Here is a 12734-nt window from a genome sequence, read left to right as displayed (position 1 = left end):
ACACGGGCAGGACCCCCCCGGGGTGGGGGCCATCCGTTCAAGACACCCCCCCCTCGGGGGTGCACAGGAGGGGGCTTTGCACCCCTTGGGGCGGGGACCGGCCCCCCAGCCCTGGGTGCGGGGGGGGGGGGGCGGTGCCCGGCGGCCCCTTTAAGGCGGGGGCGGCGGGGTGACGTCAGGAGCTGTCCCCGGTGCTGAAGCAAGATGGCCGCCCGCTAGGACCGGGGCGGCGGCGGCAGCGGCGGCCCCCGCGCCCCCCCCCCCCCGCCCCCGGCACCGGCGCCGCCACCGGGATCATGTCGCTGCTCTGCGTCGGAGGTACCGGGCGGGCGGGGGGTTGCGGCTAGGGGCTGCCCGGCGGCGGCGGTGAGAGGAGGGGGGGGGCGGGGGGAACCGGGGCTGGCGGGGTTGGGGCGGGGGGAGGGGGTCGTGGGAACGGCTCCATTCACAAAAACCGTCGCGTGGATTTATGAATGAACCGGCGGGGGCGCGCGCGGCGCCGGACTCGGGGGTGGGGGTGGGGAAGCAGCGCGGGGTGGGGTGGGGTGGGGTGGGCGCGACCCGCCCGCCGAGGGGCAACCCCCCCCCTCACCGCCCCCGCCGCCGTAGGGAGCGCTCGGCAGGGAGGGGGCTCCCCCCGCCCCCCCTCTCCGCCTTCACTCCCCCTCCGAGCTCCCTCCTACCCCTCCCCCCCCCAAACGCAGGCCCCCACGTGCCCACCCCCAACTCCCCCCACCCGTCCGCCCTCCCCCTCCCATCTCTCCCCAGATACCCCCAGCACCCTGCACGCCCCCCCAAGTCCATCTCCCGGCACCCCCACCCTGCAGACGCCGCCCCCCCCCCCATTCCCAAACACCCCCCACCCCAAACACGCCCCGTACATCCCCCAACGCCCCACACAACCCCCCCGATTCCCATCCCTCCAGCACCCCCTCCCCAAACACACCCCCAAGCGTCATCTATCCCCAAGCACCTCCGTAATCCCACCTCCCCCCCAAAAACCCCCAAACACCCCCAGACCCCTCTGTCTTTCCCCACTCCCCCCTACAAAGCCCTAAATACCTCCCACCCCCCAAATTACACCTCCCCCTCAGCCCCCTGCGTCCCTGCAGGCATTGCCCCACCTCGAGCATGGGGATGCTGGGGGGGCAGGATGGGAGCATGGTGGTCTCGTGCGGGTCAGGGGTGCTGGCCACCCCCTACTGGGGGGAAATGGGGGGACCACCCAGGGAGGGGAGGAGGGGATCCCCTCACCCCAGGTGAATCCCACAGTCTCAGGTTACTCCGGATTGCATGCTCAGTCTGGGGGGTGGGTTGGGGGAGAAGTCTGGGGGGGTCCCTTTCCCCTCTTTAGGCCCTGTGACAGCCTGATGGGGAGGGGGTGGCACTTGTGGGTCCCAGGGTGGCAGGGCAGAGGTGGCAGAGTGGCAGCTGGGGACAAGGTGGGACACAGGTTGTCTGGGATTCCCCTACCAGTGTCACCTGCCCAGGAGAAATCAGGATGAAAACGGGGGCGCCCCCACTGCTGCCTGAACTCAGCGAGATGGGGGGCTGTGCCCCCTCCCGCTCCCCCCCCGTGTCCTTGTCCCTTAGGTGCTGTCACAGCCCCCACTCTCCAGGTAGTGCCACAACCGCACACAGGGAGCTGGGGGGCCAGGAGCCGTGCCAAAGCCCGTGTGGCCCCCAGCCAGACACCTGCCAGCCCCAGATTTGGGGTGTCCCCCCCCCGGCAGGGGCAGGGCCATGTCCTTACTGCAGTTTAAGGGATTGTCACACGTGGTGACACCCTCAGTGAAGTCGGGGGCGGATGGTGAGAAACGGCTCCCAGCAGGTTTGGGCTTCCCCCGCTGCCCCGTCACCGCTTGCCACAGTCACAGCTGCTTTTGTCACCCTATTTTTGGGGTCGCAGGGGTGGAGGTGCCACCCCAGCGCCTCCCCCAGCCTTCCCCTGCCCCTCCTGGGGGGGCAGGGCCATGTGCAGCCCCCAAGAGCTTCGTGCTGGGGGTGTGTGCCTGGCTGAAGGGGCCCTGGGAGGTGTGGGGTGAGCGGGGACAGGGGTTCGTGGGGGGACGGGGGTGTCTGGAGGCAGACGGACAGATGGACGGGCGGGTGGAGGGGCATCCGGAGGGACAGATGGAGAGACAGAAGGACAGATGGATGGAGGGGTGGGGAGACGTGAGCAGGTAGACGGAGGGGTGGGTGGCGGGCTGGGTGGAAGGATGGAAGGAGGGAGGGAGGGGGTGGAGGGACGGACAGACAGACGGGGGGGGTCGGGGTGGGTGGAGAGGCAGGTGAGTGGGTGGGTGGTCGAAGGATGGGTGGGCAGAGAGATGGTGGATGGACAGAGGGATGGGCGGTTGGACAGACGGGTGAATGGGTGGAAGGACAGGGATGGCTGGATGGACAGAGGGTGGGTGGGCAGACAGGACACTGGGGGGCTGTTTACAGCCCAGCCTGGTTTTTACGCTGTGGCCAGTGCAACCCCCACCAGCTGCCTCCTGCCTCAGTTTCCCCAACTGGCCAACACCCCCGAGAAGAGGCTGATTACCCAGCCTGGGGAACACTCTGGGTCTTCCAGCCTGTTGCGGGAGCACCCAGCCCCCAGGGGGGTCCCACTGTCCCCAGCTCAGCTTGAATTTAGCCCAAGGGTGGCACCCTGGGACCCGCCACCCTTGCAGCAGCTTTGGGGACTCATTAGTGGCCAGGAGAGCAGCAGAGCCCTCTCAGGGCCACCAGCCGCAGATGGTGGCAGCACGACTTTTCCCCAGCAGTAGATGACAGCCAGGAGAGCCACGTGTTCCCTGGGTAATTGTTTGTTCCTGTCAGCTCGGGTATTTTTGGAGCTTTTCCTTCCCCTGCTCTCCCAGTTCGTTTTGGAGGCAGCGGCTGGCGGAGCAGGCGGCCCCAGTGGGTGCGTCTGGGTCTGGGGTGAGAGCGAGCTCCCGTGCCAGGGGTCCCTGTGCCGCTCTGGGTATGCCCCACAGGCAGGTCCTGGTACCAATTACTGTATCTAAGATAATAACGATAATCTATAATCTATAAAATCATACATATAGGGAAAAATATATAATATTAGAAGACACAGTGATGCTGGCCGTCCCCACGCAGTCCCCTGAGCTCCCAACCTGGCCACACTAGGGGGTCTCTGGGATCCTGCAGCCTCATGCCTGGCCTTGAACCAGCCCCACACATGTGAACGCCACCCCCTCCCCCCCACCCCCCCCCCGCCGCCCCCCGTCCCTGAGTGAGGCCACAGCTCCCAGAGTCCTGCAATTCACAGGGAACACAGCTGCAGGGCCACCGCTGGCCGCCTTCCTTGGGACAAAGATGCCCAATGTGGGACCCTTGGGGCGGCACAGGACCGGCGGCCAAGCCCAAGGGTCCCCAGTTATTTTGAGAGCAGTGTAAGCCCCCACCCCAGTTTGCTCAGGGGTACCCCAGGGCTAGGGTGGGGCTGCCCATGCCGTGTTGCCTCCTTCGAAGCCCGTCGGGCACGTGGAGCTGGCGGCAGCCCCACGGCCCCTCTGGCGCTGGCAGCGGGTGATAAGTGGCTGGCGAGTGGCACATCTCTGAAATCAAATTACCTTTGATATCGCCAGGGCTATTTTCATCCCTCCTCGGTCACGTTGGTCTTCCACCCGCTGGCACCCGCGTCATTTAACCATTTTCCGGGTGCTGTGTCATTCCCTCCCTGCCTGGTCCCCTCCTGTGAGCCCCGAGGACGTGCCTCGCCCCTGCCACCCCCCAGCAGTGCCAGCATCGGTGCCAGGCTCTGCCCGTTCCCCTCCCCACTGTGGGCAAAACCTGGTGCCGCCACCCCCTGCACCTCCCGCTCGCAGCACTGGTGCAAAGCTGGGAGGATCAGCCAGAATTGGGGGCGTTTGTTCCTGTGGTGCTGAGCAGGATCTGGCCCAGATGCAGCCCCCACCCCCGCCCCATGCAATCAGCCAGTTGGGAAGGGTCCTCAATGGGCAGCCCCTGGGAGGGGGACAGGGCTGGGGAGTGGTTTGGGGGTCGTTGCTGCAGCAGAGTTGGTGGGGGAGCATCTCCACCCTCCAGGGGCTGCCGGAGGGTGGGGAGGGGAGGGTTACAGCCCCCCTATCCACCCCCCACCCCCACCCCCCCACCCCGGTTTTCTGTAGGAAATCTGGGTCAGCACTTTGGGAGAGGGCGAGAGCCTTAACCCCGGTGCAGCTGGGCTGGTGCCCTACAGCAGGGAGCTGGGGGAAGGGTCCCCCGAACCCCCCCTTTCCCCCTGGGGCGTGTATTGTAACATCATCTGTTTCCCCCAGTGGATCTGAATTCCCAAGCCGGGGGGTGAGGGGAGTTAAACATTCCCTCAGCAGATGAAGGCTGGTCATTTGGGCTTGCAAGTTGTTCCAAAGTGGTAGGTTTTTTTGGGGGGGACCTTTGCTACCCTCTGGTGCCCACCTCCCACTCACGCCTGATCCCCCTCCCTTGCGCCTGGCACTGGGGACCCCTGATTTACACCAGCAGGAGGGATCCTTTCCTCACCTTGCAGCTGTGGTGGGGCAGCGGCCAGGTGGGGTCCTGCCACACCCTTGGAACCCTGGTGGGGGTCCCCAACCCCCCGCACGGGGTTCTCAGGCTGAATCTCTTCCTCTCTATCCCTGCAGTTAAAAAGGCCAAGTTCGACGGGCCCCAAGGTAAGTGGCCCCCCACCTGCCTGCCCACCCGGGGGGCTGGGGCTTGGGGCTCGCTTCTGGGGCTGGTTGGATGTAGCAGGGTCAGAGGAAGGGCTGGGGGGTGGTGAGGGGACCCCAGGCTCGGCCTCAGCTCTGGAGGTATCATTTGGCAATGATAGGGGGCCACACACAGCGGTGGGGGTGCCCTGAGCAGGACGGGGGGGCTCGCAGCCAAGCCCATCAGTGGTAGGATCCATCCTGCCTGGCTGACTGGGGCTGGGGGTTGCTGAGGGCAGTGTGGGGGGGGCATAGCTGGGGTGGGGGGCACTCCGGGGGCCACTTCACCCTCCGCTTGCTCCCACAGAGAAGTTTAACACCTACGTAACACTGAAGGTACAAAATGTCAAGAGCACAACCATCGCGGTGCGGGGCAACCTGCCCTCCTGGGAGCAGGACTTCATGTTGTGAGTGTCCAGGGGCCACCGCGAGGTCCCCACCCCTGCTGCTCCCCCCTACCCCCCATCAGGGGGAGGTCCCCTACTGCCAGTGCTTCCCCTGGACCCAGCCTGGGGGGGCTCACCAGAGTCCTGGGGCTGAGGGGCAGGCAGAGGCTGGGGTGGCCCCAGGGGGCTGCTGGGGAGGGGGTGACCTGGCACCTTTTCCCCCTCCTCAGTGAGATCAACCGGCTCGACCTGGGCCTGACGGTGGAGGTGTGGAACAAGGGGCTCATCTGGGACACCATGGTGGGGACAGTGTGGATCCCCCTCCGGACCATCCGGCAGTCCAATGAGGTAGGGAGCCAGACACGTTCACCTCCGCTGGACCCTGAGGGGCATGTAGCCCCCCCTGGCTGTCCGTCAGCAGGGGCCGAGCTTCCCCATCCCTGCTTGGAGAGGACCCTGCTTTGGGCCAGATCAAAGCGGGTCCCTGGCAGCTCTCCTCACCCCCCCTTTCCCCCCCCACAGGAGGGCCCTGGGGAATGGCTCACACTCGACTCCCAGGTCATCATGACCGACAATGAGATTTCAGGCACCAAGGACCCCACTTTCCACCGAATCCTCCTTGACACTCGCTTCGAGCTGCCGCTGGGTGGGTACCATCTCTGGGCACCCCAGAACCAAGGTGCATCCTTCCTTACCTGAGCCCCAGCTCATGGGCTTCGGGGGTCTCATCCTGTAGCCCCAAAAGCTGTGTGTGGGGGCTGTTGCATGAGTGCATGTGTCTGTGTATCAGTTGGGGTCTTTGCCCTTGCAGATATCCCCGAGGAGGAGGCCAGGTATTGGGCCAAGAAACTGGAGCAGCTCAATGCCATGCGGGACCAGGACGATGTAAGTCAGTGCAGTCAGACCTGGGGCGAGGGCTGGCCAGGGAGCAGTGGTGCTGCGAGCAGGCAGCCCTCAGTGGCCTGTCTCTTCCCAGTATGCCTTCCAGGAGGAGCAGGAAAAGCCTCTGCCTGTTCACAGCTCCCAGTGCTGTAAGTGCTACCCTGTCCCTGCCCTGCTGCGGGACCCCCCCACTGCCCCGTCTCCCCAGCTCCCCACATCAGTGATGCGCAGGAGCAGGGTCTGTGCCCACCTTGGGGCATGGGACCCCAACCCAAGTGGGGCTCAACCTCACCCACACCCTCACCCGTCCCTGTTCTCACCCTTTCTCCTGTGTCTGCTGGTGTTTCTTTGCTGTCTCCCTGCCCCACAGTGTGTGGGCCCTCCCGTGGGGCTAAGTTGTAGGGGAGGGGGGGCTTTGCGGGGGGCAAGGCAATGGGGCTGGTAAGGACGGTCCCCCAGGGAGGCTGGGCAAGGGGCAGCGAGGCTGTTTGGTGTGGGCACTGGCAGAGGAGTCTGGGGTATTTGGGGTGGCAGCTCGGTTTGTCCCAACCTGTGCTTCAGTTTCTCCTTCTGTAATCATGCCAGGGCCACCCAGAGCCTGGCACTGTCCCAAGCGCAGCTCAGTGCCTCTGTGCCCAGCCCAGGGACCTGTCCCCTGTGCAGTTCAGTGCCACCATGTGTAGCCATAGCACTGTCCCTAGCCTGGGTTGGTGCCACCATGGCTGGGAGATGCTGGTAACTGCCAGCCAGCTCCTGCTGCTGCCCCAGAGCTGCCTCCACCCTTATTGCCTCTGCCCCTTTTTTTTTTGTAGGCAACTGGAATTATTTTGGCTGGGGAGAACAGCAGAGTAAGTATCCTGTCCTCGCCTCTCCTCCCAGCCTGGCGGTCCCCAGCGTGTCCCCCTTTGCTGTGCCGTAGCCTGGCCCGGAGTGCGGGGGACCTGGAGCTCAGGTCCAGCCTGTCACCGTGGCTCTATGCTGGCTGAGGACAGAGGCACTGAGCACCCTGTCCCGGACAGGGCTGTCTCCGCAGACTGGGGGGGACATGGCACTAGGAGGCTCGGTGCCCTCAGGGTGCCCTGGTGGCCATGAGCAGCTCAGACTTTGCCTCTGTGGTGGGACATCACTGAGCAGGGGGAGGGTCCCCGCACTCCGTCCTCCTCTCCCCCCCTTCTGTATATTCCATTTTCCCCTCCCACCCTCCGCTCATCCCCCCAAACCCCCTTCTGCAGAGGGGAGCACGTGCAGCTTGCCCCTCACCCCTTCCCGGGTCCATCTCCCCAGCATGGTCCCACGGTGGTGGGGACACGGTGGTGGTAGTAGCGGGGCTGTGCTGGGCACAGGGCAGATTTGGGGCATCCCTGGCTGCAACAGCCGCGGGGCTGTCCCCTGTCCTGCTCACTGTGGCCCCTTGCAGACGATGACCCTGACAGCACAGTGGATGACCGGGACAGCGATTATCGCAGCGAGACCAGCAACAGTATCCCGCCACCGTACTACACCACCTCCCAGCCCAATGCCTCCGTCCACCAGTACCCCATGAGGCACCAGCAGCAGAGCTCCCGCGACTCCTACACCGACTCCATGCAGAGCTACGAGATGGACTACTCAGACCAGCGTCCCATCAGGTAGTGTCGGCGCAGCCAGCTCCCCCCTGGGACCTGCTCTCTCAATGCCCGCCCCAACAGGTGGCCAAGGCCAGTGGGTCCCCGGGGCGATGCCAGGGACGGCGCTCCCAGGGCGGTGGGTGACAGGGGGAAGGATGCTGAGGTGAGGAAGAGGGGGATGGTGCTGGCTCCAAGCCTTTCCTTCTCACTGGAAAGTTTTCAGGCTCTTTTGGGTCACTGCCCTCTTCTGTCCTCACTGGGCTTCGGGACGCCCAAGCCCCAGCTGTCCTCGCTGGGAGCAGAGCTGGTGGGTTGTGGCCTGGCTGGGGACGCAGAGGTGGCTGTAGGCAGAGCCGCAGGAAGAGATGCCTGCCCGGCACTTTGTCCCCGCGGTCGCAGCACGACCCAGTTCCTCACCAGCGTCCAGCCCAAGGTGCCAGCCCCATCCAGCAGGACAGAGCCTCCCTGCCGGCATCCCCACGGCAGCCCGGGATGCTGGGGCGCAACAGGCGGCGTCGGCGTGGCACTGGAACCTTGCTGATGATCTTCCTCTCCTCCCCGGCAGACGCTATGGTAGCGTAGACTCTGCCGCAAACGGACGCAGCGACGCTGAGTCCGCTTCCGAGTCGAGCAGGCGGACCAGCCGCCAGCCTTCCCTTGAGAGCAGGCGGTCCCTAGACCTATCGGATAGGTGGGTCGCTACCTCGTCGCGTGCCGTGTGCCGTCGCAGAGTGCTGTGGTCGGTCCTTGCAGCCGTGGTGAGGCCAACACCAGTCCCGGCAAGGGTGGCCTCGTGCCACTGCAGGGTACCCCTCTCCCCGCCCCGGGATCGCCTTGCAGAGAGGAGCGGCGTTGGGATGCTCCAGGCATCTCTTGGCCCCGTGGTGGTCCCCTTCTTGCTGCTGCATCCCGGTTCACGGTGGTGATGCCCCAGCATCCCGCTCCCACTCGCCGGCACAGCGACTGTCTGGCAGCACTGCTGCCTGTTTCTTGTCACGCCAGCCGGTGTGGGACCTGGGGCCTCGGGGACTCAGATGCCACCCTCTGTTTCTGGTCACCTCCCAGGGAGCCCCTGGCTGGGCAAAAGCCTTGCAGGGTGATTTGGGACCCTCGTGATGTGCCAAGGGCCCCTCTCCCAGCTCTGCCCAGGCTCGGGCTGGGGAGGTGAGGAGTTTCCAGGTGTGAGCTGTGTCTCCTGCACCCCTGTGCCCCCCAGTCCCCCTTCCCAAGGTACCTGGATGATGCCAGTGCCCCTCCCTGCTGGGACCAGCCTGGGCATCCTCCAGCACCTTCCTCACTGCTCTGTCCCTTGGCTCCCCACCACCTGGCCTGGCCACCTTGAGCCATCCCGTCCCCTTGTCCCCTTCCCCCTTGCCCCCACCCTGAGCCCTGGCTGCCGGTGCTGGAGACGTGGTGTCGGCCTCTTCCTAGGCATGTCCCTGTCCTGTCTGCATGTTTGCTTATGTGAGCCTCTCCCCACGGAGCCCCGCGGCCGGCCGGCCCGTTCCCGGCAGCCCCCCGGGACGCAGGGACCCCCTCTGCGCCGCTGGTGCCCCAGGTGCAGGCGGCTGTGAGAGGGGGATGCTGGAGGGGCCGGGGACCAAGGGGGCAGATGGGGGGGGTTGGGAAGGGGTCTGGCCTGGCAGGAAAAGTGGAGAGGGGACCCCCAGGTAGGGATGATGTGGTTAATGGGAGTGACGGGGTTGAAGGGGTGTTCTTGGAGAGGGGGTGCCCAGGAGGTCCGCAGGGAGCGCTGGGATGTCAGGGTAGAGGCTGGGTGGCAGGTCTGTGGGTTGGGGACAAGACGGGGTCTTTGGCCAGGGGGCAGGATCTGGCTGGGGGTGCTGCCCGGCTGTGCCCTGCCCCCACCCCTGGCAAGGGTGAGCTGAGGGGACAGACACCGTGTCCCCCATGTCCCCATGCTCAGCCCACGCGTAGGCAGGAACATCGGACCCCTGCGAGTGCCCCAGCCTGGGGGGCTCGTCCCAGCCCACGGAGTCTCCTGGGCCTGTGCCTTGGATTCCCAGGATGAGGAGCCTGGAGCTCACCTGGGCAGGGACCACGGGGCTCTGGCTGGGGTGACACGGGGCAGGCAGGGCTGTGGCACGGACCCACGGGAGCCCTGTCCTTGTCTCTCCTCGTGCCCGCAGCCCCACGGGGAGCAGCCGCTACGCCTCGTCGGCCGAGCTGAGCCAGGGCAGCTCCCAGCTGAGCGAGGACTTCGAGAATGAGAGCCTGCGGGACTCGGAGCTGGATGAGCGGGACGGCGACTCCTACCACTCCTGCCACAGCTCTGTCAGCTACCGCAAGGACTCGCCCCGCTGGGAGGAGGAGGAGGAGGATGATGAGGATCTCTATTTGGAGGAGGAGGAAGAGGAAGAGGAAGAGTTCAATGAGGACTACAGCGAGAACGAGGAAGGCTACCCCAAGGAGGAGGAGGAGGAGGACCTGCAGGAGCAGGACACCTATGAAACCCCCGAGCGTGATGCCTACCCTCCACCTCAGAAACCCCCGGGGCAGCAGCAACAGGTCCCACAGCAGCAGCAGCAGCAGCAGCAACCCCAGCAACCCCAGCTGGTCCCACAGCTGAAGCCGCAGCAGCAGGAGAGGAAGGAGGAGAGGAAAGAGGAGAGGAAGGAGGAGAAGGACACCTCTGCCCCCCAGGAAACCCCAGAGGCCCCCCAGGCCGAGCGGGGAGCAGATGAAGCTCCCCTGCCAGAGGTGGCCCCCGAGCCTGAGCCCCTGAAACCAGCTGAGAGGTAGGAGGGAGATGCTGACCTGTAGCATCCTTGGGATGGCACTGTACCTGGTGACACTGAGGGTGCACTGGAGGTGGCCAGGTCTGGTGCTGGTGCTGCAGTGCCAAGAGGCAGCTCCAGGGACCTGCAGTGTCTGGGGCTTTTCCAGGTGCCTGGGGCACTAGGGTGGGAGACCACCTTGTGTCACCCTGGCGTGGGTCAGCCCCCTCGGGCACGCTGCCCTGGCCCAGCCAGCAGTGCTGCACTAAGCAGGGGCAGAGCTTAAGGTGTCTGAGATCCTGCCAGGGCTACCGAGGGCGCAGGTGTGTATATTATAACCTGGGACAAAGCTGGGGGTGGCAGAAGTGGGGGCTTGGGGCTGCGATTCCTCCCCTCTGGCTCAAGCTGCTGGCTCCCTGGAGCTCGGCATGGTCAGAGGAAGAAATTTCCATCACAGGAGTCAATCCTCTCCCTAGACCACTGGTAAAAGCTCGCCCATGGCCTCCTGTGCTATACAGATGAATAATTTGGTGGCCAGGTCCCTGGTACAGCATGTGAATAATTCATATGTCAATCTCTGCCTTTAATTATTGAACACATCCGTTTTTTCATGGCTCGGTGAGCACTGCTGCTCTGCACAGGGGGGAAAACGTGATGGGCTTTTTCGGTCTTCTAGTTAGTTTAAATTATAGACCGGAGCAGGGGAGTCTCTAAATTAAAAGAATATGTAATGAGCTTTTTTCAAAAAATACATATTTAGCCCCAAGTGCTACCTAGAGCCCTGGTGAAAGTGGCCTTAGTTCATGTCTGCTTGTGGTGCCTGTTCTCAGGGCAGGGGACTTGGGGGGTCCCGTGCTGGGAACCCCAGATGAGTGCTGAGGACTCCAGATGAGCGCTGGGGACCACAGATTAGCACAAGCAAGACCCCATAGGACTGGTTTGGGCAGGTTCATCTCCTGAGCTCCCCATGGCCTTGTCCCAGCCTGGTTGTGGGCACCCATCACCAGTGTCACATCACACCAGGCTCTCCAGGAGGCTGGTATGTTTGGAGGATTTATTTTCTTTTCCTCTGTATCTTGATTTTGCAAAAGAGGAGAAAACCCTCACAATGTCCAGGCTGGCAGGTCCCCCTGGGCTTGGAGCCACTGGAGTGTCCAGAGCTCTTAATCCCAGGATGTCCCAGCATTGTGGGAAGCAGCAGAGGATGTCCTGCTGGGGAGATGAGGGGTGAAGGGTGTTTAATCCACATGCTTGCGTCACCAGTGGTCCCCTGACCCTTGCTCCTGGAGGGATCCCTCCGTGTCTCCTTGGTGCCCAGGGCAGAGTCTTCAAAGGGAGAGGGAATTCCTGGCTTCTCCCTGCCACGCTGCTTGGCTGCGCTGCCCTTCGCAGTGAGACTTGCTGCCTTTTTAGAGTCCTTTGTGGCAGCCAGAGGGTGTTTTTGCCATGGCCACGCTGCCTCAAAGCCCATCAGGATCCCTAATTGTAGCCTCAGTCCTGCCTGGGGTGTGGGGGGCTGAGTCCCACCCTCCCCGGTGGTGTGCTGGGGGGTGAGCAAGGTGTGTGTGCTTGCAGGGAGGAGGCAGAAGTGGAGGTGCAGGACCCCAAAGCCCGAGCCAAAGCCAACTGGCTGAGAGCCTTCAACAAGGTCTGCATGCAGCTGCAGGAGGTGAGCAACCCTGTGGCCGCCCACCGCCGGGTCCCAGCACCGGCTGCCTGCTGGGCTGGGGGCACGGCCCCTTCCTGTGCTCGGGCATCTTCTAGACACATCTGCTCCCTGACCCCATGGACATCCCACCCCCTGAGGGCAGTGGGGACCCCGGGGGGCCCCAATAGTCGTGGCCCCACACCCCCGTTCATGCCAGGTGGGACCCCACAGGGGGCAGGGAGTGCTGAGGACCCTTCCCCCGGTGTGTGCTGCATGCGGTGTGCTGGTGTGAGCCCCTCCGCCTTCTCCCCTGTATTGAGTTGACAATTTTTTGTTCTGTTTTTAGACTCCATCCTCCATCTTTTCTTTTTGTTTTGGCTCTGGATTCACCCCCTGGGGCTTCGATCCCCCTCCCCACCGCTTCTCTTTTCAGTTGTCCACCACCATGGCCCTTGCACCCGCGTCTCCCCTTCCTGCAGGGAAGGGGTGTAGCCTGCCTGCAGGTAAGCATGACCAACAGGAGCAACCTGGCATTGTGTGCGGGTGTCTGTGTGTCTGTGTGTGGCACTGCAGGAGGGTCCCTGCACACCCCCGCTCCCCGCTCTGCTCTGGTTTTTCCCCCGCACTTCTCCCCAACTGGCTGCGGGTCCGTGCGGACCTGCTGAGCCTTCCAACCACGCTTCTCCCATCCCCCAGCCCTGAATTTTTGCACCGTGCAGCCATCCCTGCTGCTTTGCCATCCCCAGCCCCTTTGCTGGTGCCTGCCCCTC

General features: G+C 64.3%; 1 protein-coding gene across 1 annotated transcript in view; it reads left to right on the top strand.

Moving 5' to 3' along the window:
- Positions 1 to 206: 206 nt before the first annotated feature.
- LOC101912697 (protein unc-13 homolog A) overlaps positions 207 to 12734 on the top strand; it is a 36863-nt gene continuing 24335 nt past the window's right edge. The window contains 11 exon segments of the mRNA XM_055806628.1: positions 207 to 318; positions 4638 to 4667; positions 5011 to 5110; positions 5320 to 5437; positions 5612 to 5735; positions 5901 to 5974; positions 6066 to 6120; positions 6784 to 6819; positions 7389 to 7599; positions 9729 to 10337; positions 11892 to 11985. Coding sequence (XP_055662603.1) covers positions 297 to 318; positions 4638 to 4667; positions 5011 to 5110; positions 5320 to 5437; positions 5612 to 5735; positions 5901 to 5974; positions 6066 to 6120; positions 6784 to 6819; positions 7389 to 7599; positions 9729 to 10337; positions 11892 to 11985 — 1473 coding nt within the window. The 5' untranslated portion in view covers positions 207 to 296.

The sequence above is a fragment of the Falco peregrinus genome, chromosome 5 (assembly GCF_023634155.1).
Source record: "Falco peregrinus isolate bFalPer1 chromosome 5, bFalPer1.pri, whole genome shotgun sequence".
NCBI classification, from domain to species: Eukaryota; Metazoa; Chordata; class Aves; order Falconiformes; family Falconidae; genus Falco; species Falco peregrinus.
The sequence above is the reverse complement of the archived record's forward strand: the minus strand, read 5'-3'. Positions and strand labels throughout refer to the sequence as shown.